The 27,624-nt window shown below is 40.7% G+C and overlaps 1 protein-coding gene across 1 annotated transcript in view; it reads right to left on the reverse strand.

Annotated features, from left to right (window-relative positions):
* The window catches only part of sorcs3a (sortilin related VPS10 domain containing receptor 3a), a 261,899-nt gene that overhangs the window by 20,065 nt on the left and 214,210 nt on the right, over window positions 1-27,624 (reverse strand). The window contains exons 17-22 of the mRNA XM_085408112.1: window positions 26,414-26,527; window positions 24,766-24,937; window positions 11,572-11,758; window positions 5,108-5,241; window positions 1,484-1,607; window positions 886-998 (exon numbers count right to left, since the gene is read on the reverse strand). Of these exons, the coding sequence (XP_085264238.1) occupies window positions 886-998; window positions 1,484-1,607; window positions 5,108-5,241; window positions 11,572-11,758; window positions 24,766-24,937; window positions 26,414-26,527 (844 nt within the window). The remainder of the gene's footprint in view (window positions 1-885; window positions 999-1,483; window positions 1,608-5,107; window positions 5,242-11,571; window positions 11,759-24,765; window positions 24,938-26,413; window positions 26,528-27,624) is intronic.

Below are 27,624 nucleotides of genomic sequence, written 5' to 3' on the forward strand. Positions count from 1 at the left end.
GTAATTAGTGAAGTGCACAAGCTTTCAATAGCTTGAGAAGACATCAATAACTTCAGTGATTTATTTAAGAGGGAGTCAAGTTGGAATAAATAACACAAGTCTGTCCGCAGGATCGTTAATATCAGTTCAGCCTTAACTGCTTTAGTGGAGTCTTGTTATTGCTAATAAACAACATGATGAAGAAAAGCTAAAATCACTTTTAAGGCAAATTACTTGAAGCGAAGCGGCACGAAATTCACAGCGAACGCTAAAACAATCAGCTCGCAAACACAGGTCTGACTCTGGGGTTATCCGGGTTACACACGAGCTCCCCTTGAACCACTTTAAACGTTCCTCCAAAGGCTCCCACCTGCAGCTCCAAATGCTCGATACGCTGTTAAGATGGCTAAGAGCACAGCAAAAAAATGCAGCACTCTATTCATGAGCTGTGGATGGGGAGATGAGTAGCACTTAGCAGTGATGGGTGAGCTTCCCACACACACTCGCACACCTCCTACGATCAAGTGCGCACACACAAACACACATTAGCCACAGTGACAGGTATCGTCACTCCTTGGTCTCCTAGGCTTGAAGTTCATTTTCTGACTTTAAAATTAAGAAATCGGCGCTCGTGAAGGCGTCTCGGGAGAGAAGGAAAGCAGAGTCGTCTTCACACCTGTCTGATGATGAATCACGGGGTGGCCGAGGGCGTTCTCTCGCTGCACCAGTGAGCCCAGAGTATTGGACCGCAAAGGGGTATATGAAATAATTGAGAAATAGCAGGATGAGACGGAAAGTAGGAGTAAAGAAAAAACGATGGAATGGAAAGAATCTCAAGATGGAGAAATGGAAGGATGGAAGGGAAGGAAGAGAGAAGGAAGCAGAGAGAAAATGAAAATCACTCACTTGGAGCAGAGCCTTCTTAATTACTCTCCCCACATCCTGTCTCCACTCGGGTATGTCAGGGTTGAACTCGTCCAGATTAGGGGAGAAAGATAAAAGTAGAGATTTGAAGAATTCTGTCGAGGAGAGTCAGGGGAGAATCAGCCATTAATTCACTCCCATCTGAAGGCATTATTCTCAGTGAGCTGTGCCAACTGTCATTTTGCTCAAGTCGAGTTTCAGGTAGTTAACACTTGATGAAAAGAAGAGGCTTTCTCATATCCCCCGCACTTCCCTTTGGCTAAATGTACCAGATGCACTTCTAGATAATTAGAAAATGTCACAGCTTTACGCCAACCCATTCTCTGGTAATAAATCATTGCATTTTACAGATACTTGCTGCTGGATCACTTCATTTTAAATGAAGACATATTCTTTAGAGGTTCCAGCAGTAATGTGATATATTTTAGTCAAGTAGGAGCTGTTTTACATCTTATACAGGGTAAAAATAAAAGAAAACAGTAAAATTGGAGGACTTAAATAAAAAGTATTTAACTGCCTCCCATTAAACTGCAGTTATGTGTTGTTACCAGCTCCGGGAACACAGTTAACAAATACTGACCTTTGACTGCTATAGTCTTAGTGTCCTGCAAGATGGTGTTGCTGGCAGCCACCTGAACAGTTATGGTGTGCATTCCCTCACTCTGAAAGGTGTGCGAGATGCTTCCATCCAAAGTTATCACCGGCTGCAAGCACAGTTTTTAAGTTACAGGTAAACATAATAATGTCCCAATTTCTTTCCAAGTTCAACGTGTAACATTGGTGAAACTGCACACCTTGGCACCAAAATCCCTCATGAGGAGGAACATGAAGTAGTATGTTATAAAAACTGTAACAGGTACTCATTTATAAGTATACACAGTGAGAGTTTAGGCCCTACCAAACAAAAGATGACTGAAATTATAGTGATAGTTTCGGTAGTAGCTTAAAAGTGTTGTTTCTGCTTTAAAAAACAAAACAAAAAAGCAGATCCAAACAGAATCAGTGAAATACATATACTCTAACAATTCCAGCAATTGTTACCATGGCCACATCACAACAGATGTGGAAGAGGAATCTGGTCTTTAAGTCTAACGTCATCAGCCGCTTCCGGGTCCAAACTCCGCTTCAGGTCCCAAAGTCAAATGAACACTGCAGCATCACTGAGAGTTAAAAACTGTCTAAATTCTTTAATAAAATGATCAGTGTGGCTGCTTTACCAGGTGTAACTATAAAGTTTAACATGCAGGCATCAATGAAAACAGGATTTATTAAGTTTAATGGAGTTTGAAGTTAGCAGGGAGTTAGCTCACTAGTTTCCACCTAAACATGATATACCATGTCCTGACTGATGGATTCTTGAACAATGAAAACGTACAGCTCTGCTAGCACTTCCAACATAAAAGGAGACCGACAACTAAACAGCAGTGGTGTTTGTAGGGTTACTGAAGTTGGGCTAGCTGGTATATAATGATGTGCTACGTGATTGCTAGCTATACAGCTATGTTAGCATAACATAAACACAGTGAAGCTGAAGGATGAACGCTAACTTTTTTCCACTCGATAAAAGTTAACGTGAGGGTTCCTGATGGTTAGAGACAAATGCAATTGCAGGATGCTGTAAACGAACCAAACTTCAGTCAGGAGAACAACTGAGATAACCCATCCACAATACGAGGTTAGTCATTAATATACTGCTGCAAGTGCTGGGCTGTTACATCGTAAGGTTTTAAAAACTGAGCTTTACAATGAAGAGTGGTAGTAAAACTAATAATAAACAGAAATACCTAAAGTTGTGTCGTGGTATAAAACTGGGGATAGACACCACTTCACAAATTACAGGCCTGTTTCTTTACTTCCACAATTCTCCAAAATCCTAGAAAACCTGTTTAATAAACGATTAGACAAATTCTTAGATAAACATAAATTACTCTCTGACAGTCAATATGGATTCCGATCAAAAAGATCAACATCACTGGCATTAATCGAATCAATTGAAGATATTATAAATGCTATAGATCAGAAACGATATGCAGCTGGACTATTTTTGGATCTTAAAAAAGCATTCGACACAATCAATCATGACATATTAATTAATAAACTGGAACGATATGAGATCAGGGGGGTTGTACTGCACTGGGTGAAAAACTATTTAAGTGACAGGAAACAATTTGTGAAGCTGAGTGTCCATTCCTCATCATGCTTGGACATTACTTGTGGTGTTCCACAGGGCTCTGTACTGGGTCCAAAATGTATTATTTATATAAATGATGTTTACAAGGCATCTGATGTATTAAAAATTAGTATTATTTGCAGACAACACAAATATTTTTTGTTCTAGTGGGAATCTAAAGGAGCTGCTGGATACAATTACTTCAGAAATGTGCAAAATTGAAAAATAGTTTAACAGGAACAAACTATCGCTAAATCTAAGTAAAACTAAAATAGTCTTATTTAGGAATTCCCTTAGAAATGCACAAGTGCAGATTCATGTAGATGGTGTGGAAATTGAAAGAGTACTTGAATATAAGTTTCTTGGTCTGATTATAGGAAAAAAATATTACTGGAAGTCACATATAAATCATATAGATAACAAAATTGGAAGAAGTGTTTCAATCTTGAGTAAAGTCAAACACATTCTCTATTGTTCCCTGATTGCACCGTATTTGAATTACTGTGCAGAGGTTTGGGGCAATACTTACAAACGTCTGCTATCATCAATCTTTATATTACAAAAAAGGGCCATAAGGATAATCCATGAAACTGGTTACAGAGATCATACAAATCCACTATTCTTAAAATCAAAAATTCTAAAATTCACAGATCTGGTTCATTTTCTCACTGCATAAATTATGTATAAAGCAATAAATAACCTGCTTCCTGACAATATTCTAAAACTGTTTTCTAAAAGAGAACGGGGATACAATTTGAGGGGGGAATTACATTTAAAACATCCTCGTATCCGTACAACATTAAAAGGTTTTTGCATCTCTGTGTGTGGAGTGAAGCTGTGGAACAGACTAAGTAAAGATATGAAGCAAAGTCCAAGCATGGCGCAGTTTAAACAGCAGTTTAAGGAGATGGTTTTTGCAGGGTACAAGGACGAGGTAGAAATTTGATAGGCTGTTCTTGTCCAATATTTTCATGTGTGTGTGGGTGCACGTGTATTTTGGGTGTATATATCTGTAGGTTGTGTATCCTTTGAGGTGTAACTGGGGTTTTTGAAAATGAGTATATGTGTGTATGTGTATACATGTATATATGGATAGATAGAAAGATAGATATACATATAATTATTTATTTTTTTTAAATACATGTAACATATAATGTAATTGTAAGGAGGATTTCTGTATTCTGTTGATTACTAGATAGTGGAAAAGGGGGTGGGATTAAATAAGCTTATGCTTCTTCCTGCTCCTTTTTGAACATGAAAGTTATTTGTGGTTGCTCATTTTCCTTTTGTTTTGCTTTGTTTGTTTGTCTGGTTTTAATTCTATGTTGTTATACTTTTTCAACATGTTCAAAATAAAGATTCAATCAACCAAACTCAGAGAGGCCGACAGGGATCACTGACTGTTTTTAGGTTCTTGTTCAGATTAAATAGAACAAGATACAAAACATTAAAACCTGTTAGAAACACAACAGCCTCAATAAACACAGAGTAGTTTGGACCCGGAAGCAGGGTTCATCATCATCACCTAACAACCGGACAAACGTGTGAGTCTTGGTTCTGATTCATTATCATAGTAATTTCTATAATACAAGCATCAAACCTGAGGTCCTACACAAGTTTATTAGCTCTGTATTAAGCCTGTCAATCTGCCCTGTCCAATCAAAAATGACACTAATTGGCTTTTTAATACATAATGAGTGTAAAAATGTGATGCCGAGAGATCCTGACCAAGCATCACTATGTGATTAAGACACGAGACGACCTTTCAGCTAATGTTAACCTGAGCGTGCTCTAAGCACACGAGACATGTTCTATCACTTTTGAGGACTTGGCTCTGGATCTCTCTTTTGTTGCTTTGTTCTTCTTAAACATTAAAAACACTTCTCAAGCACAGATAAGAGCATTTATATTAAGCAGTCTACTAACAGCAGCACTTACTATACAGCTTAAAAAAATAACAACTAAAATCTAAATCGCAAGCCACAGAAATTTCAATGAAAATGTCTTTAATGAGTCTTTCTTTGCAGACGTTACCTCAGTATTGTTTCCTAACCACCAGAAGTAAGTGACTGTGCGTGAGTGGCTGGGTAAGACCACCGCTGTGATGTTCACTTCCTTGTTTCTTATGACCACAAAGGGAGCAAGAAGCTGGACATGCTCCACTGGACCTAAGAAAGAAACAGGACAGACGGGTTGATGTCGTACACGGATTCAGTTAATGAGGCAGACTTCAGATCGTGCTTCTCACTCAAATACAAAAAAGGCAGTTGGCGGTACATGGGGTGCGAAGCTTGTTCAGTGCACTCGGGTTTCCTCCCACAGTTCAAAGATCTGCACCTGAGGTGAATACATCTGTCTCTGTTTCTCTACATGTCTGGTGCAGTTTGGGTAAAGACACACTCCCATCCCAGCCCCCCAAACTCTGGACAGAATAAGTGGGTTAAGAAAAATGGATAAATGCAAACACTGTGAAAAGAAATATCATATAAACTCATAGTGAGGAACTCTCAAGGTGCAGCCGAGTGTCCGTTACTACGACGTGATGGATGAAAATCCTCTAAAATGTAACACCTTTACTTCTGTAACCATGTTGATGCAACTCAATCCAACATTACTGAGAAAGTTTATCTTTATGAGGACAGTTAAACAGTCGGGGACTTTTTATGTCACTCGAAACAAGATAATTGTCACATCTATCAGTGTGACAATCAAATGATGTAACAGCTTCTAAGTAATAGAAGCCCCCCCTGCAGTTTATTGCCTAATTCTATACTGCAATCACTGCGATGCATGTCAGACAGACCTTCCCAATTAGGCTGTGCGAGTCTGCTGGCAGGTGTAATGAGACTGCCTAATAGGTGAGACATATATGGCGGCCTGTTATAACCATGCACACACTGCGATGGCAGAAGATGAAACACTGTATGTTCGTGTGATCTTGTTCTCATTCATATTCATATTTATTTCTTCATCCGAGTTGTGACGGTACATTTCTTAATAATGACTATTCTAAGTTGGGCGCATGTTTGTTTTAAATTATTCCAGCCTTGTATTTTGGAGAGAAAATAATCAGCAAATGGAAGAGTTTTCTTTCTGCCTGCTGTGCTGTGTTTTTAAACAGTTGACAGAAGTAATTGCTTTCTCTGTGGCAAAACAAGGGTTTTAAATAGAGTTTGCATTTCTGCACATTATGGTTTGATAAACTGATAAGTTGAATTAAACAGTTCTATTTTTTTTGTTCTTTATTGTCTCCACACCACAAAATCCACTTTATGCACTTCTTTATAATCATCTAACAGAAAATTCAGTTTTATTTATATGGAACAACAACAGACATCTCGAGGCACTTTATATTATAAGCTAAGGAGCATCACAGACAGAACTCTAATGATCCAAAGATGCCCAGTTGGATAACACTCATTTATATTTATGTACACTATAAATTATTATAGTGAAGGTCCACCTGGGTCTATTCCAGAAAGCAGGTTAAACTAACTTTGAGACTGATATTCATGTGAACTATGACATCAACACAGTAAACATTTATACTAACGATTTAACGAAGGCTTGACTCGCCGCAGTCGTCCTCTCAATGAGAGCGACTCAGTAAAGATCACCGTCTTAGCGCTGCGATAGGAAGAAGCGCCCCGGTGACAAAATGATTGCTGAGGTTTCTCTGCAAAATGCCTCATCTTTTCCAGCTGTTCCATTCATCTTCTCCTGTGTAATGTCCGTCCTCCTGCACTGGAAAGGCTGCCTGAGCGTTTGAACCCGGCTGAGCGTGCCAAATTACCAAGACTGGGAGGTACGTGACAAACTGGAACCCCACCAAAGTGGACCATGTGCTAGCACTTGTAATGTAAGTTTTGCTCTTTGCAATTGCCCGTAACGAATTTCCCAGAGGAATCCACCTGAGAGATTAATAAAGTTTTATCTAATCTCTAATCTACAAAGCATAAAGGCAAACTTTTGAAAACGTCAAAACCACACTTTGTGACTTTTCTTAATTAGCTTAAATCTTAAAAAGATCTGTGGAGTGATTTGGAGGAGGATATACCAAATTTAACCTGTAGCTGCACACACTGCCTGCTTCCATCAAGCTGCGTGACTATTAAGAGACGCAACTGACATGTTTACTTGGATAGTTTGGACTTTTCTTACTGCATTTTACATTTCTGACCAATTGTCACAGTGTGAAGCAGTCAGAGTTCAACAAAACTGCAGCTGAGCCAGAAAAGTGAATGTCTTTAAATACAAACCCCGCCTTTTATTCTTTAAGAAACAGGAGTGGACGTTTGCTGGTTTCTTTTAATAAGTTAACACTATTTATATATTTTCAGTGCTAGTACTCATTCATCTGACCTGAATTTTCCATGAAGGAATAAGCTCTACTCCCAATGTCTCATGTCATCAACTCTGAGATATTTATTCTGGTGTAACGTGACAGGAGCAAACTTCAGGTGACAGCTACTGTCTGTGAAAATGTAGATGAAACATATAGCAGGCAAACAGATAGTTTAGCTATTTTTTGCACATATGTAACATTATTGTTTGACAGAAAACAGAACCATTTCACTCTGATACTAGTGCTGACGAGCAAAAAACTCCCAAAAATGTTGACACCATCATGAATTTTTTGACATAATACCTTCTGGGTAATACTGCAAACCTCCCCACTAAGAACCTAATGGGACCTGACAGGGGTCTGGGATGGTTTACACTAATCGTAGAGATGAAGTTTGCTGCCATGGACAAATGTAATACACTATTTTTATGGAAAAACTCCAACGAAAGGTTCGTGTAGTGCTCATTTCTCCGAGGCTTCTATTAGCGCTCATCCTCTTTAAGCAGAACTAATCTTTATCCCCAACTTCGGATGCTGCGTGTGTGTGTGTGTGTGTGTGTGTGTGTGTGTGTGTGTGTGTGTGTGTGTGTGTGTGTGTGTGTGTGTGTGCTGTATCTTTGTATGAATGGGAGAAGGTGAGAGAATTGTTTGGTATTAAATATGCTCAGCTGAGAAATCGTTTGTAGTAGTTTTTGGCGTTTCTCCCTGAAAGCATCACCTACACTGTGAAATAAATCCAGCTGAAATTGTTCCTGTCAGAAATATATACATACAGCGCAGGCTGGCTGACTTTTAATTTAGGAGGTTAAATTAAAATTGACTGAAAACATGTAGTATTTAGAATGTTGGACTGTTTGTAAGTCATTAAAATGTAAAAAAAAAAAATAAAGATATTGTTGGAAAAAAAAATTGACTGAAAAAAATCAGCAAAAATAACAGAGAGACAATTCAACACTTACAGAAAGCAGCTTGAATAATTTCCATGGAAAGTTAAAGTGATACACTGTTTTGTTGCTGTCTGAACAGAAGCTAGAAGGCATGACGATCCAGTAATTTGTTATTTGTGCTGCTGCGTAAAACCTGCTCCACTTTAAAAGTAATCCATTGTTGTGATGCCGTATCCTCAGATAACTGCCTATTAGCTGCAGTGGCCTTAAAAGCTCACTTCTCTGTTTGTTCCTCACAGTAAAACCTTGCATAAGCAAGGTTATTATGACCTTTTTCCCAAAACTTGTTTATCACAGCTGCTGTATTACAAACCCTGTATAGGTGAGCACAGTTCACTTGAAATGAGTTTAGCGTGGATCAACAGTGTGGTTGCCGTTCAGGTGAACGAATATACCACCTGGAGCTAAGTACCGTGAAATCCACATCTGAAAAAACATTTTACTGCTGATCAAAAAAATGCATTAAGTGACTTAATTTCATTTGATGTTTTTTTTATTGCTGATGTCCAAAAGGACTGCATCTGACCATCCATCTAAAGGCTTTCTCTCATTTATTTGAAGACAGGAAGCAGCGACTTTCTACAAAAATCCCTGCTATTGCCTGAAGGTCTCTCTTCCATCTCCAGTATAAATAGTGAGCAACACTACATCATTTATATGAACCAACAGTCATGTCCCAACATTACTGACTCTGACACAAACGTCTTCATGTCTTCAGAAAGTATTCTGGTCTTAAGTAGCAAAGCTAATGTTGGCTGGGTGGGTGATATCCAGGCGATCAACTCTTTTGTCTAAATAATTAAAAAAAGGAAAAACAAACAAATCACAGCAGATCCTCTTCCTCCATCACACCCTGTCCCAGCATCCTCCTCTGTCACGCCAACCCTCTAAAGCCTCCTTCGCTACATCCCTGAATCTTCTCTGTGGTTTCCCTCTATTTCTCCTGCCCAAATTCAACATTTTTGTCCATCATATTCACAATCCCAGCTCTGCACATGTCCAAACCATCTCATCTCTCCATCTCAGTACCTCCAGCTCAGCCTCCCATGTTTTTCCCAGTGCTACCATCTCTAAACCATACTGACTGATGGCAGGTCATACTATCATCCTAAACCTAAACCTTCCCTTTCATTCTTTTCTGATATCCTTCCTCTCACTCGTCTCCACCCACTCCACCCTGTCTGCACTCTCTTCTTCACCTCTCTCCTGTACGTTGCTTTCGACGGTCATCCATCTCCACTGTTGCAGTTGTCTCCCCATCATTCTCACACATGTACATTCTCACATATCACATTGAGGTGACTGTTGTCCTTATTTGGCGTTATATAAATAAAACTGAACCCTGGACAGGTCGCCAGTCTGTTGCAGGGCCAACACACAGGGACAGACAACCATTCGCACTCACATTCACACCTAGTGGCAATTTGGATTATCCAATTAACCTATCCCCACAAGCTGCATGTCTTTGGACTTGCAAATCAAATTGAATTATTCTGTCTTGCATCTACAGCCTTTAATTCCTCTTTTCTCCAGAGCATACCTCCACCTCTCCAGGCTCCCTACTCTCACTACAGACCACAATGTCTTTGGCAAACATCAGAGTCCACAGAGACTCCTGCCTGACCTCATCTGTCAGCCTGTCCATCCCCACTGCAAACAAGCAGGGCTCAGAGCATCCCTGATGTAATCCCACCCCTACTTTGAACCCATCTGTCACTCACTGCACACCTCACCACCATCCCTCTGTTCTCATACATGTCCTGCAGCCCTTCACATACTCTGCGCTTTGCTCCTGACGTATTCATGCAGTACCACAGTTTCTCTCTTGGCACCCTGTCATACGCTTTCTCTTGATCTCCAAATACACAGTGAGGCTCTTCTGACGTCATCTACATTTGTTCATCAACACTCTCGAAACAAACATTGCATCTGCAGTGCTGTTTCTCAGCAGGAAGTTGGATTGCTGCTCACTAATCATCACCTCTCTTCTTAACCCTTTAATGTCCTTTGTATCATATTTGATACGAGTTTCTGAGATCTGTCTCTCTGATCAATACCTTCCATAATTTCAAAATGTTATTGACAAAACTCTTTGTTTGGTCTAAAACTAACATTGTTGTTAACAAAAAAGTTGCCAAAAATGCCCAATGTATCAAATGTGATACAACAAAGATATAATAAATACATAATGAAAATACATCTCAGAAAACATCTCAGTTCCAAAAAATCTAAATTTTCTGGCTATTATTTGATGGTTTGGATCTACAGGGTTGAGCTAGTATGACGGGCCCGTCGGGCTCTGTTTCACTCTTCTGTACCACCTTTAGAAGTCAGTCCAGCAACAGGCATTTGAAACACGAGCAAGACCGGGTACTTTTCTTTCAAAAGAGATGTTTAATGAAGGTTTAAATTAACATGGCGGGACTCGGTCAGAAACCTGTGTTGCTTCTGACTCCTCAACTACATAACCACATATTTACAGTGTGCCGGAAGCCCAAAATACCAAAAAGCACATTAGAATTTCTATATTCTTTTAACATAACAGTATTTGTGAATTTACATAAAATTATATTCTTAACAACAAAAATGTACATTTCTCTTTTTAACCCCTTTACCAGTGCCAATAAACTGACCCATCTTTAACAACTCTTTGCTACATCCTGGTGTAACCTTCTTTCAACCTTACTGTTCATGCTGGAGGGTGAAATCTGAACATTTTATCATCTTACCTAACACAACTTTAGTGGGTATGTGTGTGCATTGTACCAAATCAATAACAAAATATGAGCACGTCTGGGTCAGAATAAAACAGAGCTTTTAAAATGAGATTTTACAGACCGTTCAGTTTGTAAAGTCTCATTCTGTTCCTACATTATAAACATTCTCCTATCTTAACACACTGTATACAGACAGGAAACGCATCATTAACTGATGTTCATGGATGTAGTCATACACATCTGTGTTTATCAGTAATGCTTTGTGGCCTGAAAAGCAAACAAAGTATTAAAAGTCTACTAACACTCTGCTTCTGGGCACTAAGTTAACTGCTTTGAGTGCAAACTAAAAGTTGACTCAGATGACGGCATCGACAGTTTTGTCTCTTATGTCGATGAAACAGAGAGTGAACAGCAGCAGTCATCTTCTCAGAGAGGATTTCAGTTGAAAGCAACAGCACGCGTTGTGTTTGTGACAGTGTGGACACTTACATGTGACGTGCAGGTAGAGTGTCGTGGTGTCGTAACCGAGCGTGTTCTCTGCAAACGCCGTGACACGGAATATTCCGGCAGACTTGTAGACGTGCTTGATCCCTTCCTCGGTCCAGCTCAGATTGGAGTATGAAACTGCTGTGCCGTCACCAAAATCCAGCTGGATGTTGGTCCGCAGCGAGTCCCCCTGAAACACAGCACACCAGCGTTTCTTCAAGCTATAGACAAACACTTTTACTGAAATGAGTTTTGCAATGTGGCTGCTTTACAGGGAAGAGCTGCACTGAAGAGATGGAAAAACAGAAGCCACGACAATGTGAGTGATGCAGGCAGAGGTAACATTTCTAACACACGTGCCTCCTGTCAGGACCAAACCAGGGGATATTTCCCTTCCTAGGCAAACACATAAACCGCAACACTGTGGAGCCACTACAAGTTAGATACAACAGTGTGGCTTTAATCTGATTTTATCAAAACAAAGGCATCTTAAACCATACCTCAAACTTAAGGTGCATGAGCACACTGAGAGAAGCAGCATTTTGTTGACCAGACGCAAGAACGCGATTATGCAGCAGCATGGTGCAAAGTGCTAAAAGAGATTGTGAGACTAATAGCACAGAATGGTAACAAAGTATCAGCAGGTGAGGTTATTTGCGCTTTAACACTGACCAATCACATCCAATTCATGGCCGGGAAGCAGGCTGTGAGTGAGTCAGGAGAGTCTGCTTCCCTGAGGAGAGAAGGCTGGCATGGGGCGGATTCAACGAAAGCTAAATATAGCTCATTAATCTAAAGCACTTCAAGTATGCTTGTGAGGGCAAATTCAAAGTTCTAGGGGCTTACGTTTCAGTCTGTTCTGAAAGCACTTGTAAAGAACTTGTTTTTTGGTGAAGTCCTAGGTATAAAAGATGAAATGGAACAACTGACATTTTTATATTGTGCTGATTTAATGACCCCTCAAAGTTCTTTAAATTTTCATTTAAAGACAGTCCGTCTCTGTACACATTAAGTGCTTTAGCTCATACACATAGCCATCGATGTGAAGTAGATGATAATTAACCTACAATGCAAGTCTTTGAAGTTCGTGGAGGAAAGTCATGCAAACAAAAGGAACACACACAAACTTCATGCAGAAAGGCCCCACCCAGGGGACCAGGAGCCTTTCTGGTGAAGTACACAATGACCATGATGCCATTAGGATGAAGAAAAGGAGATGAGCTTCAATAATAATTATACATGAAATAAAAGTTTTAACAACCTACTAATAATCCAAATAAAAAACGGTGATTATGATTGACCGTGGACAATAGTCACATGATTGAATTTCACTATTTGCATAAATGAGGAGAGAAATGCTTGTTGCTGTGTGCTGCCATACGACACACCCAGTGGCTGAATGAATGGAAGTGCCCAGCATTTCTGGCAGCAAGATGTCAGCAGCAGATCCTGTAAAATCCCACAGATCAAGCTGACCAGCTGCACTCCTCAAGCCACCTCAGCGATGCTCCCACCAGGCTGTCTGGCACTGATGATCTGGCTGTTTGAAAAGTTGCTTCACATCTTTTCACCCAAACATGATGACTAAGAGAACTGATCCAATATCCACTAATCTGTAGACCTCGATATCTACTAACATGTCAATCAACAGTTTTGGTGCTGCCACAGCAAACGCCCGATCCCCTCTGAGCTTACGATTAGTCCTGGGCACGCTCAGGAGGAGCTGGTCTGCCCACCTGAGGGACCGCGAAGGTATGTATGGATGAAGAAGCTCAGAGAGGTACAGAGGGGCAGCATTGGACAAACATTTAAAAACAAATAAAAGCAGCTTAAAAAGGATCCTAAATTGCACGGGCAGCCAGTGAAGTGAATATAAAACTGGGTGATATGCTCGCATCTACGAGTGCCAGTTAAAAGACGTGCAGCGGCATTCTGAACTAGCTGCAGTCGAAAAGCAGAAGGTCGACTCACCCCATAATAATAATAATCCAGCCGTAATCCAGAAAGTGCTTAATTTTGGCCAGCTGCCTCAGATGAAAGAAACTAGACTGTACAACCGACCCGATCTGGCTTTCAAGCTTAAGTTCAGGATCCATTTTAAAACCCAGATTAACAATCTCTGGTTTACAAAATGATTTCAGGGTTTGCAAATCAACACACTGAACAGCAGTGGAGGCAGGTCTGAACACCATTACTTCAGTCTTAGAATCATTAAAACAAAGAAAGTTTAGCGCCAACCACGACTTGACGTCCTCCAGACATGTTTGCAAAGATTTACAGACGACACATTTTCTTTTTAAGAGGAACATAAATCTGGCAGTCATCTGCATAACAGTGAAAAGAGAGTCTGTGTCTCCTAAAAATTGAGCCCAAGGGAGGTAAATACAGTGAAAACAGGATGGGACCCAGAATGGAACCATGCGCTACTCCATGAGACAGCGGAGCACCGGAGGACTCACAGTTTCCTAAGTGAACTGAAAAGGTTTGATTTGTTAAGTAAGACCTGAACCATTTCAGAGCCACACCTGTTACACCGACACACTGCTCCAAATGCGAGATTAAAATTTCATCGTCTTCAGTGTCAAATGCAGCAGTTAAATCGAGTAAGATAAGAATGAGCCTTTCACCAGAATCACCTGATAAAAATATACCATTAAAAATTCTTAAAAGTGCTGATTCAGTGCTATGCATTGCTTTAAAACCAGATTGGAAAATCTCCTGAATATTTTGCGCATTCAAATACGGGATCAATTGGTTACTTGCTACTTTTTCCAAGACTTTAGATAAAAAGGGCAGCTTAGATATTGGTCTAAAGTTTTCAACAGTGTTTGTATCTAGCCCAGGTTTCACGCCTCACAGCACGGGCTTCATCGTTCAACCAGGGTTCAAACTTAGGATGCCTGATTTTTAGAGAGGCAACAATAGCCAAGGAATGAAACCAAGAACTGAGTTCCTCTACGTTTTAGAGTGCGTCAGGAATAGAGAACTGAGTGTAGTAGGTGGAGAACTGTGCTGCAGTGAAAGAATTTAACAAACGAGATGGCTGAACAGGGACATGCCCTCTGAATCCATTTCTAGACAAAGAGATGTCAAACAGAACCGGCATCAGAGAAAACAGGGTCAGAGACTTTCAGATTAAAAGCAGGCAATGCGTGCACTAAAACTAGATCGAGAGTGTGGCCACACTGTTGTGTGGGTGCAGAACATCGAACTAAATTAAAAGAATCAGTAAGATTCAAAAAGTCTTTAACCATGCGCTTTTCTAGACAGCACACGTGAATATTAAAATCCCTGACAATAAGAAAGGAGTCATATTTTATCGTGACTTCAGTCAGAAATGCAGCAAATTCCATTATAAAGTCCTTACTGTATTTTGGGGCCCTGTATATTATTTTGCACAGTACAGGGGGAGAACAGGCTATTTCAAATAGCAACAGCTCAAAACTGGAAAAATAAAATTTGAATGAAACCTGTTTACACCTGTAGCGATTTCTGAAGATGGTCACAACTCCTCCACCTCGATCAGATGTGTGTTGGACATTAGAAGAGCAGCAGTCTGAAGGAAAAAGTTCTGGAATCACCAGCAGTTATCCACGTCTCAGTTAGGCAGAGGTTGACCTCAACAAAACACTGTTTCAGGTATGTTTGAGAGCTGTCAGCCTTTCTTTAGCTTCTTCTGCAACACCTGCCCGATGTTTAAACACCACCTTCTATTTCCAAACCTGAAACGGATTCATGAGCATTCAAACAAAACAAGTTCAGTCAGGAAATCCAGTGTGATTTGTGATCTTAGTTCACAAGAGATGGGAGATAATTTAACTAGTTTACGTGTTCTTAACTTAAACACTAACTATGCCTTTTTATACAGATATACTTTATATAACTTAAGTCGACAGCAAGATTACAAGGTTGCTCGTCTTTGCATTGTTGGCACAAAACAAATTCCCTGCAGCTTTATAGTACATAAAAAGGACAGGACAGTCACTATATTGTGTCTGTTTACTTCTAATGACACAGTTTCACAAATGTTCTTTGAATCATTTCTCTCAGATTAAGCACTAGTGCTTACTCTCTTCATGTCACTGCTTCCTAAAGCTTTGTCTGACCAGTTAAGCAGAAAGACTAGTTTTACCAAACAATAATTGATGCTCTTTAATTTGCTCAAATTTAGCAAATAAAGAATTCATTTGCAGAGCAAACACATAAACATTCTGCTATTAAAGGTTGAAAAAAAGCTCTTCGAAGCATCTTTGCAGGCGGATGATTTGTTGCAAGTTAACTCAAGAATGAAATGACTTCAAAGTTTTATTTATTAATATATTAATCATATTGAATTGTATAAACGTGCTGTATATAAATTATTTTCATTGCTTTGTGGCACGTGCAGCAGAAGAGGAGAAAAATAAATTTTGTATGCACATGTGAGTTTGTGTTGTGATCCCGCCGTGTTTGCCTTTGCAGGATGTGCGATCCTTCCGCTGCCTGCACGGTTTCCTCTGAGAATCACATCTGGCACCGTCGGTGGATAAACACACAGCGCAAGTGTTGGTGGCTCCAGCTGCCACGGCGACCAAACCTGAACTCATCCTCTCAGGCCTGTGAAGTCAAACTCCCAGCCTCCCCTTGGCACACTGTAGCACAATACAACTGGGATCTTAATTTGTAACACTGCATTAGCATGCCAGCTCTGCCAAAACTCACATTAGAACCAAATAAATTCATTGTTCTCTTTCCTGCTCCTTTGCTCTTTCCATCCCTCTCTACCAGTCACTTCTTTGTGTGCTTGCGTGTGTTCAAACACAGGAGGTTTGGTGGGCTTTGGGGCATTTTTCATGTCACTCTGTCTGGAAAATGAAATCTGTGATAAGTGGCTGGAGAGAATAGAGAAAAGCTAAGAACAGGGTTTGACAGCACGGGTATTGTTTCCAAGTGTAATGAGCTGGCATGCAAACAAGACTCGAGCTCGGTGGTGCTGATGTCACTCAGCTCTTCTCGGCGTCTGCTGGCCATTCTGTTCACGCTCCTCGCTGTATCAGCCACAGCGGGATTCACTAATCTGCATGAGAGCGATGCTGACCCGTCTCTCTAAATGTCACTCTTTGTGTTCGTGTATCTCTCAGGGTTGAGCAAATCCAAACACATCATGGCTGGAACCCTGAGACTGGGTTTGCACTGAAACAGCTGCTGTATGTGGACAGGGGTTTGGATACATGAGACCGGCATTTGTTCAGGTGTGTGTCAGACCTGAATCTACAGTATCAGCGTGCTGTGTGACAATAAAAGCTGTGAAGCGTTTTGGAACATCGCCCAGGCTATTTCTGACAGCAGAGTGCACGTCATGTTCCTCCTACAGTGGATTCATGTTTGCACTGTAATAATAAGACTGGACAAATTCTAAAAATGCCAGTTAAATAGAAAATATTGCTAAACTGATTACAGCAGGGACGACTGCGAGGAGCGATGGAGTTTTACATTACAAACAGAGCTGTGAGGTGACAGGTGTCACTCCAAAGCTCCAAGAATCCTTTCAGGTTTGTTTTGGTTTCACAAAGCACCAAATGTATAAAATGTTATTTAAATAAATAAAACTGGTAAAGACTAAACAAAGGAACAGTAGCATCGTAGCATCATTCCAGAAAAAATGATTCATTCATTTTAGTCCTGAAATACAATCTGAAAGTGATGCTACTAATAAATCCAGCTGCTATTTGTGTAAGCAACCTTAAAATCAATCTGTATAGACGATGTTAATGGAAATCATTTGGTAATGACGGTAATGCATAACATGCTCTTAGCGTGGGGGTTGCAGAAACTACTAATAATGCGAGCGATCGGTTATTTCTTCATGTGCTCTTTGTTTCACAGTAACGATAACTAAAAGCATTAAAGTGCACAACAATCAGTCCAATCACTGATGCCGAGTGATGGATGTCATGCATATTGTGTCTGCTTGTGAGAGGTCTGAATACGAGCAAGAACAAGTCATCATGATCTTCTCTTAGTCTGAATTAAATTAACTCTACACAGGAAGACAATGTGTTCGTGTTGTTTTTGTGTAAAACACTATTAGAGCAACTGAAATGAATAATTTATTTACTATAACAACAGCAACTTCTTCTGCTGCCCCCAAGTGGTTAGAAAAAAGAAAAAATAAAACAAAAACAGTGAATGCAGGTTTATTTACCATATTAATATTTTACATATTTATACGTATGGAGATCATTACACAGATTGTTGTTGAATGTGTATTTTTTGATACTAGCTAAACAAGTCAGGGCAAGTACTCCAATTGTTGTGACTACACAGAGCTTCAGAATGAGCACTGCAGTTAATATTTTAGCTGGAAATCCTCAGTAGTCGTGGCTGTCATGTTCGATATTCACAATGTTTGTAGGCAGGAGATTCATCTGGCTTTTCCACTGGGGCAGAAATGGATTTTGCAAAAAGATAACATGAGCGAGAACAACCGTAGAACATTTTCTCCCAAATGTGACACGATTGTGAAACAGAGAAGTGGCTGATAAAAATTCAGACTGACAAAACAAGTGTTAGGCAGATCACAAGGAGATTATATTAACCCAGAAGGAAACACAGTGTGATCACTGAAAGCCACTTTTGGTGAGAATTGAACTTTTTGTAATGTAGTGATGGATACATCAATACAGTAACCAAGGACGAAACTAAAACTTTATATCAAGCTGACACAGAGTTTCAAGTTTTTATATCTTATGGGGGCAATTAGAAAGCTGCAACACAACCTAAGCAGTTAAAGGAAACAATGAAACTGAAAACAGTGGCTCTCTAACGCATGCTGTCACCAATCTGTCCTCTCCAACTTAAGCACAGAGCTGGCAAAGCCTGGGTCGGAAAACTGAAGCCAAATCTGATTCATGACAGCAACCAAGAGGGATGGCAGTTTATCCAGTCAGTCCTCACTTTGTGCCGCCATCTGATATAATCTGCCACACTATGTTTTATAAATCTAATCAGTCAAAAAGAACCCAGTTCCAAAAATATCGTGTAAAATGCACTGATTTGTAAAACTCATAAATCCACATTTTATTGCCAATAGAACAGAAAATATATCAAATGATTAAAGTGAGACATTTTACTATTTCATGAAAAATATTAGCTCGTTCTGAATTTGATGGCAGCAACACGTCTCAAAAACGTTGGGAAAGGGTCAACAAAAGGCTCAGAAAGTAAGTGGTACTTTGCTGGATGAACGTTTCACAACTAATTAGATTAGCTGGCAACAGCTTAGTAACTAGACTGGGTATGAAGAGAACACATTAGACTGTTTCTCAGAAGCAAAGATGGAAGGAAGCAACAAACTGCATCTAAAAATGATGGAACTATTTGGATATCTCATCGTTTTCAGAGAATCTCTGGAAATCTGTCTGTAAGGGACAAGGTTGAAAATCAATATTGGATGCCTGTGATCTTGATGCCCTCGGGGGGGGGGCACAGCGTGCCATGGAAATCACTGCATGGGCTCGGGAGCACTTCCACAAATCCTTTCCTGTGAACAAATTCACTGTGCCATCCACAAATGCAGGTTAAAGGTCCATCATGCAATGAAGAAGCCCTATGTGAACATGAGCCAGAAATACTGCCAACTTCTCTGGGCCAAAGCTCATTTAAAACGAACTGAGGAAAAGTGGAAAACTGCTCTGTGGTCAGACAAATTGAAATGTATGATTCCTTTTGGAAAACATGGAAGCCACAGGCTCCAGACTCGAGTAGAGAGGGGCCATCTGGCTTGCTATGAGTGGTAGTTCATAAGGCTGCATCTCTGATGGTATGAGTGCATCACTGCCTATGGAACGGACATCTTGCACATCTGGAAAGGTATCATCAATGCTAAAAGGTTTTAGAGCAACATGTGATCCTGTCTGTGAAACCTCTTTTTTGGGAAGTATTATACCTCATACTGCGTCTATTCCAGCAGCATGGCTTTGTAGCTGTGTAAGCATCTGGGTGCTGAACTGGCCAGCCTGCAGTCATTTCAGTTCAATTCAATTCAATTTTATTTATCCAGCGCCAAATCACAACAACAGTTGTCTCAAGGCGCTTTATATTGTAAGGTAGCCCCTACAATAACACATACAGAGAAGAACCCAACAATCATATGATCCCCTATGAGCAAGCACTTTGGCGACAGTGGGAAGGAAAAACTCCCTTTTAACTGGAAGAAACCTGCAGCAGAACCAGGCTCAGGGAGGGGCGGGGCCATCTGCTGTGACCGTTTGGGGTGAGAGAAGGAAGACAGGATAAAGACATGCTGTGGAGTCCAGACCCCTAACCAGCTGAAAACATCTGGAGCACCATGAAACCAAAAGCAGCAGCTGGAATCATCGGACTAAAAAAAGTGCTGAGTTTTTGAAGGTTTGAGTGAAGGTATGTAGACTGTTGTTTGTGATTGTGTGGGTGAAGGCCCATAAATGTCCAGCCTTTTCAGAAGATGGTAATCAATGAGATCGCTGCAGATAGAAATTGTTTATTTTCGAACAACACAGTGGACAAAAAATTAGACATAGCTTCCACGTCTGACAAGGGAAGCCAATTCAATACAACCTTAAACCTGCATTCTTCCTAATGGCCAACAGAGGGAGACTTCCCTGGTTGCAAGAAGACTGTCACTTGTTCTAGTCCTCACTGAATGCAACATAATGATTATCTGCAATGATCCTAATTAGAGTCAAACAGGAGGATGAAATAGTGTATCCTTTAGGGCAGCCCTAGTTTGTGGGTTTAAAGTATTCACGTGGGGATTTTTAATAAATAACTGACTAATAATTAATTAATTAAAGATATTTTTAGATCAGGCTGACCTGAAATGTGTCAAAAAGTAAAAATAGCTCTTAAGTGGCCTGTTTAATGTTAATCTTCATATCCCAGTTAAAATGAGCTTTGTACCTGCTGCATTTAGCATGATGTTGCTGCTGCCAAGTGCAACTTGTGTCAAACTCCTGCAGTTCTCTAAGAATCGTCCTCCGTAATAATAATTAGAATGCACACAGTACCCACTTATCTCAAAGTCAGGACAATGTGAGCTTTTTTTTGTTTTTTAACAAATGGCCTGTAAATGGTAAATGGCCTGTATTTATATAGCGCTTTTACTAGTCCCTAAGGACCCCAAAGCGCTTTACATATCCAGTCATCCACCCATTCACACACTGGTGATGGCAGCTACATTGTAGCCACAGCCACCCTGGGGCGCACTGACAGAGGCGAGGCTGCCGGACACTGGCGCCACCGGGCCCTCTGACCACCACCAGTAGGCAACGGGTGAAGTGTCTTGCCCAAGGACGCAACGACCGAGACTGTCCGAGCCGGGGCTCGACCGGCAACCTTCCGATTACAAGGCGAACTCCCAACTCTTGAGCCACGATCGCCCCTAGCTTAAATCTTAAACAATCCTTCATGAACAGTTTAAGAACAAAAAAATCACTCTGCTAACAGCTGACAACTCAACATAGTTACTGCGACGTGTAGACGGCTGCCTAAACAATGCAAAATCAGAAGCGATGCGGATCTGATCATCCACCCAAACATGTTGATTATTTAGTTCTTTCTAACCGTCTTTTTAAATATGGATATGAGCCACAGGGTCTTCTCCCATTTAAAATTGTATGCCATTTGCTCTTCCCAAGAAATACAGCCATCGCAAGCTTCATGAATATAAATTAAACTTTGAATTCATCTTGAGAATTTTCTCAAATAGGGCTGATGCCACAAGGATTCTTTACCCCCGCGCTTCTCTTCTTCTCTTTTATCACATCGTTCTGCCACCCACGTCCCTTCCTGTCCCCCTCCTCTTTCCATCACAGAAATCCACTCTTTATGAAAGAAAACAGGCGTCCATTCCTCAACTTATCACGCAGTAATATGACAACTGGGGCCGGACCCCGGGGGACGCGCACTTACCTTGAGCTGTTCCCGCTGTGGCAGGAAAACACTCCAGTTGCTAACGCCGTAAAGCCTGCAGTTATTATCCACAGACCATATACTGCCTGAGACACATGTGAGGCAGTTTCCTCGTGACCAGCCAGTGTGGCAGACCTGGCTCTGAACACAACAGCTCTCGCTCACTAACAGGGTCTCCGGTGAGGTCCTTTGTGTCTGCCTCTGACTCAGAAGTCTTACGCTGCGCGGGAGGTTTGGAGGGATTTGACTCTATTAAACCTCAGAGTGTTTAGAATTCAGTTACATTCCTAGAAAGTACTTCAGGATTTGTGCTTCGGGTTTCAGGGAAGCACGATAGTAAGTGAACAAACCCGCCTACAGTGCAGCTGGTCCTACTGCTTGCTAGGAAGTAATAAAAACACCAGTTTACTTTATGTGTCCTGACATCATAAAATATTATTTGGACACGAGTTTTAAATGGCAACACAAGAAATCACTGATGCATCCAGCTGTTCAGCACAACCATTCAACATAGTTTAGTTCACCAGTGGACGAGGAACTGTGTCGTCAGTGCGATTATGATGCTGGGTTTCCCAAGTCACATGTACCAAATGATCCCACAATATGGAATTCCATATGATTCACAATTCACCGGGTGTCTAGTGCCACTATTTGTAAATCCAGGCATTGTAAGCACATTTAGGCTAAAAAGAAAACTGACATTGTTGTGTTGTATACCAGCGGCCCCCAACCCCCGGGCCACGGACTGGTTATCGTTAACTCTGTTTTCCCCGGGTCTTTTCTCGTGTTGTAGTCGTGTCTTATCTTGAAAGAAATGTTTGCGCGTTACCATAGCGACCAGAGAGCATTAAGGGGCAGAGAGGAGGATGTTACTCTCAGTGTTGTTGGTGCATTTCAGGAGGACGCTCCTAATAAAGTTACACAGTGAATTTGCATTTATTATTATTGTTACGGCCCTGGCAGGGCCTCCTCCTGAAGGTGCCTGTGTGGGCGTGTCCCACTCCTCTTCTGCTGGAGGTGCCGCCTTTCCCTTTTACACAGCTGACTCACATCAGTAATTAAAAGTATTTAAGCCCAGGGAAAGGTGAGCTCTGGGCCAGAGTGTCATTAGTGTGGTTACAGCTAGTTAGCTGAGTGTTTGCAGCTAGTGAGCTGCACTCTTTTTGACTTTGTACTTATTGACTAACGCTTGAGTTTTGTTTGTTTCTTTAAATGGTGATAGCGGCTTGTCTGTCTCCTTTAGTTAGTATTAATAAAAACTCTGTAGTTTAACCCTTTTGCCTCCTTGACTCCTTTTTCTGACCCGGACACTTTTTGTTACTTCCCCCGCACCGCCTGGACCCCTCAGGGGAACGTAACAATTATATTTACAGAATACCACAGTTTTTGTCTCGGTCGTTTCATTTTATTTTGTTGTATTTATCCGCGACACCTTAAAGGCCGGTCCATGAAAATATTGTCAGACATTAAACCGGTCCGTGGTGCAAAAAAGGTCGGGGGCCGCTGGTCTACACCACTGCAGCTGAAGTTAAAAGCACAACTGAAGGCTCAGTGTGTGAGTTTAAGAGTGTTAGCATTGTCACCAAGTCATATGATAAAGTTACTCTATAAAAATACACAGTCATGGTTGAAGTATACCCAATAATTCCACATTTAGTAGCAATAACTTGAAATAATCTTTATTCTACTCCTTTGTGCAGTAAATTCTGAACACTTTAAAACATTACTTCAGTTCATTGAGATTTGCAGGCACTCATTTATGTGCAGCTCTCTTAAGGTCCTGCCACAGCAGATTGCCTCCCATTTAACTCGTGAATACTGCATAGTTCATGGGCTCAACTCAGTGACTGAAAGGTACCCGGGTCCTGTGGTTACAAAACAAGCCCAAATCACCCGCCCGCCATGGCTGCAATCACAGTTAGTATGAGGTGCTTGTGCTGATATGCTGTGTTTGTCATGGCCAAACACGTTAGCTGCCATGTTCTCTTTAGAGAAGAAGCTTTCTCAACCCTTCCAAACAAGCCACACTCACTCAGTATTCTTCTAATTGCACTTTCTTAAACTTCAACATTTAATATAATCGAGTCTTTTGAATTTCTCTGATTATAATACAATATGACCTTGGGGTGAATTCTCAGAGACCTTTGTTCCAGGAAAGATTGTGGCGTTGTCTAAGTGCAGGGAGTGTACTTAGTTTTTCACACCATGTCAGTTAGAGTCCTCTAAATAATTCACTAAACTTTTTCATTACTGTATATATAATTTTGGAAATCAATGATTTAATTTAAAAAACAAACAAACAAGAAAAACAATGAATTTAAAATTTTATGTAAGTTGATATGTAGACAAATCGAGAGAGCAAATAATAGATGTGGTTCAAAACAAAAGAATCACTGTAGTATGAGAGTTGACCATTAATATGAACTGCAGTCGTATCTGGTTGAAATGCACTTTCTCGATACGGTTAACGTAGCAGCTCTGTGACGAAGTGCGCCATGTTGTGAAGCGACTTGCTGCTTGATGCAATTTGATGAAAAACAAATGTGTTCAATATACAACATTATGAAACTTTGAATTTACAGTTTCAATAAAAAAACTTTGATTTGCATCCCTCCCTGCAGCACTGCTGCAGCTCACTTCCTGTTTAAACATATCTGGTTGTTTCTGGATAATAATTCTGCATTGTTTTGTATTTTTTAGCATTTTTGTGGTGAGCAAGTAGCAACACTGTCAGCACAACGTTGCTTTTTAAATCTTTACCGGAGCTCTCTCTAAAGGTCTTCCTTTACTGACCTTTATTGGATTCTTATGATAATCAGACTTTTTATTTCAATTTAGCATCGGTTTTTTCCAAGCAATCTTACACCACCCATTCACAGACAGAACTGCCAGTTAAAGTGGGTGTCATACAGGCAACCAAACTGAATACGATATCGAACTGTGCAATCAACATTCACTTCATAATAATGAGTTCAAACATATAGCGTGCATATTGCCTACCTAATTAAAGAAGAACAAGATAATTTATATAAAGTTGTGAAGAAAGTGGAACATTTTATCCCTTATATGGTCCAAAGCACAGATACAAATTCATTATAACTGCAACTTCAAAAGATATTAAGTATCCAGAACAGTTCACATGAATGTGTTTTTCTGCCCCCTGGTGGCCAGAATTCTGTTATTGCAGCTTTAAGCAAAAACTGAGGTAAATAAATTAGCGTTGAAGTTGACAGGTCTGTAGCTAAATGTAGATGTATTTGTTCTCACCTCATCCAAATGCACCATGAAGGTGACATTGCTGCCCAGGCTGGCAGTGAGTTTGCCATCTTTGGTGGTCAGCAAGAGTCCTTTCGGGGGTCTGTTGGGACACTGCTGCTTTCTGGGTGTGTACAATTCCTTCACTCCTTTCGTGCAGTTGTTCAGCACCACTTTGCGGTACCTTGGGAAAGAAAAGTATTTTATCCCTCTATGCTGCACGAGCTTTACAGAGAATTTTGTTGAACTAAACAGAGCACAGCTGTTGTGTCTGAACAGGCTCCCAGACAGGATGACAACTGACAACACAAGCTGTGTCAAAGGCTGAGACACCATGGAAGCTTAATCATAGTGGCAGTGAATAAAACACTCCCACTGTGATTAAGCTTTGCAAGGTGTCGGTCCCCGGGGCGCCTCCAAACTAACAAAAAGGTCACATCTCTGTGACATAACAAAGAAAAATGGATTGTAATGGAAAATGTAAGATCACGTCAAAAATGCAAATATACGACTTTTCCCAATTGAAGTATTTGAACATGAACAGGATATATTGCAGTGGTTTTCCATTTAAGGATCTGCCAAATTACTACCCTGGTCTCAATCATCAATTGACCAGATATGGTCAGTATTCACTGATTGATTGGTGGCGTTTAGTAACCTCACACAATAACTGTGAAACATCCTTCTTCTTTCAGTGCAGTGGATTATCCGCCTTGATCTCACCCTGTCTCTTGCATCCTCTTTTGTCGATCCAACTCTCTCCATATTCTCCTTCAATACATCAATGTCTCTTCTCCGAGGCCTTCCTCTTTTCATTCTGCCTCGCAGCTTCAATTTCAAAATCCTTTGTCCAGTATATCCACTAGTCGTCCTCTGTACATGTCCAGAGGATGTTTACGGTCAGTGGTTTTTTTGAATTAAAGAATAAAACAATCTTCTTCTGGGAGAGAAAGTGTACGAGCAGTAAAACCGACCCGTGCTTCACTGACCTCAAAGGTTTTGCTGCTATAACCTAAATTATCGTGTTCTAGCTGCAGATCTGATAGTGCCTTTCTTTGTCTCTCTTTATAGTTTTAATAAAATCACCTTTTGGAAAATGAGGAGAAATTCCCTTTGCAGTTATCCTCTAAAATGACAAAGAGTGGACCCCAAACTCACCAACAGTTTATGACCTGTGACGAACATGACCCCAATAAACAGCTTCATCTATTAAAGCTGCATAGTCCCAAATTAAAACAGCAACAGAAAACAGAGACAAGAAGTCATTAGAAACCAACTGACTGACATGTAACAAGACATAAAACATTTCGAATAAAGCACCTGTGAAATATAATGAATGGTTTGCCTCTGGGTCCTGTGAGCACCAGAGTTGGTAGGATTAAGGTTAATGTTACTGATTTCAAAGCTCTTTCCTGGACATGTTTATGAGGATAAGCCGAAGCTTAAATCCCCACATTGGGACCAGATTGTGAACATCGGCTTTCTGCTCCACTGATCATATTAAATCTATGATCCCTATCTGATATGAAAACACATCCCACTGTGGAAAAGTCCTCTGCAAAGACCTGTTTGTTCACAAAAACATTTTACATAAATGTGCGCAGCATACTGTACTATATTCTTTTAAATGTGAATTAGTACTAAATCCCACAGTGCTTACCCCGTGCTGTTGAAATAGTTCTGGCCTTGGCTGCAGCTCCTGGACACGGTGGAAGGATTGAACCAGAAGGCTGGCTTGCAGTTCCCGTCGCTGCCGCGCTCGTATCCATAATCACTGTTACACAACAAAGAACATCCACACGGTACCTGATCAATATCAGCATGTGAAAAGGGACTTATTGTCCTGCAGTGTGTTCCCCATTTACATCTTATCTCTGTTCATAGCTGGTGACCAGGGGCCTGTCTGACACAGAGACGCATCATTATTAAGTATTGATTAAAGCTGCTGCTGCTCACGAATGTACCACAGCAGTGTGAATCTGTGGGTGTGGAAACACAATGTGCAGGCAAAGGTTTGCCACCGTCTTTAAGGATGACTGACTCTCAAGTTGCCTGTCAATGTTCCCAGTCAGGACATGATTTACATGTAACAAAGCAAAGTAAGCAAGTGTCCACTCTAATAATGCTCACGACATTGATTTATTAATTAGTTAGCAATGCAGAACAAATAAACAAAACTAACAAGCCTGTCGCTGACTAGTCCAGTATGAATGTGTGATTACAACAGTGTGAACTTCTCATTAGCGAGCTGCCAAGATTGATTGGATACACAGGCGCATGTTGGCAAACAGGTAAAAGGTCGGCACAGAGTACAGCCTAGGACAAAGGATGTGCTTTATGTTCAGAATAACACTTTTGCAGTCAACAAAATAACCATGTAATGCATCTTAATACATGTGTAATAATGAGAAGGTCAAAGCCACTTTCATAGTGGCGCATGGAGCCAGGGGCCGATTAGCTTAACTTAACTGGAGCGGAGGAGGCTGAGGTAGGGGAAATTACATTGGCTCTGCCTAATGTTTTAAAACAGCATAATCCTGTTAAGCCTAAATAACTCCCAGTATTACCATTTACATGTTCAAGATCCACCATAGCTAGGCGCTGGGGGACAGAAGTCGGGTCATCTTTCTATAGCCACCAGTGGGCAAGACTTGGACTTAAGTAAGACCAGATGTCCACTGTGCAAGTTTTAGTATATATATAAGGCTACGTTCACACTGCAGGTCTTAATGCTCAACTCCGATTTTTTGATCAAATCCGATTTTTTTGTCTGCTCGTTCACACTACAAATAAAATGCGACAGCAAACGCGCTCTAGTGTGAACCAAAGCAGCCGCATGCACAAAAGAAGACGTCACACACAACGCGCTCT

The sequence above is a fragment of the Rhamphochromis longiceps genome, linkage group LG6 (assembly GCF_057381845.1).
Source record: "Rhamphochromis longiceps isolate RC_006_pf linkage group LG6, R_longiceps_female_GT1.1, whole genome shotgun sequence".
Classification (NCBI taxonomy): domain Eukaryota; kingdom Metazoa; phylum Chordata; class Actinopteri; order Cichliformes; family Cichlidae; genus Rhamphochromis; species Rhamphochromis longiceps.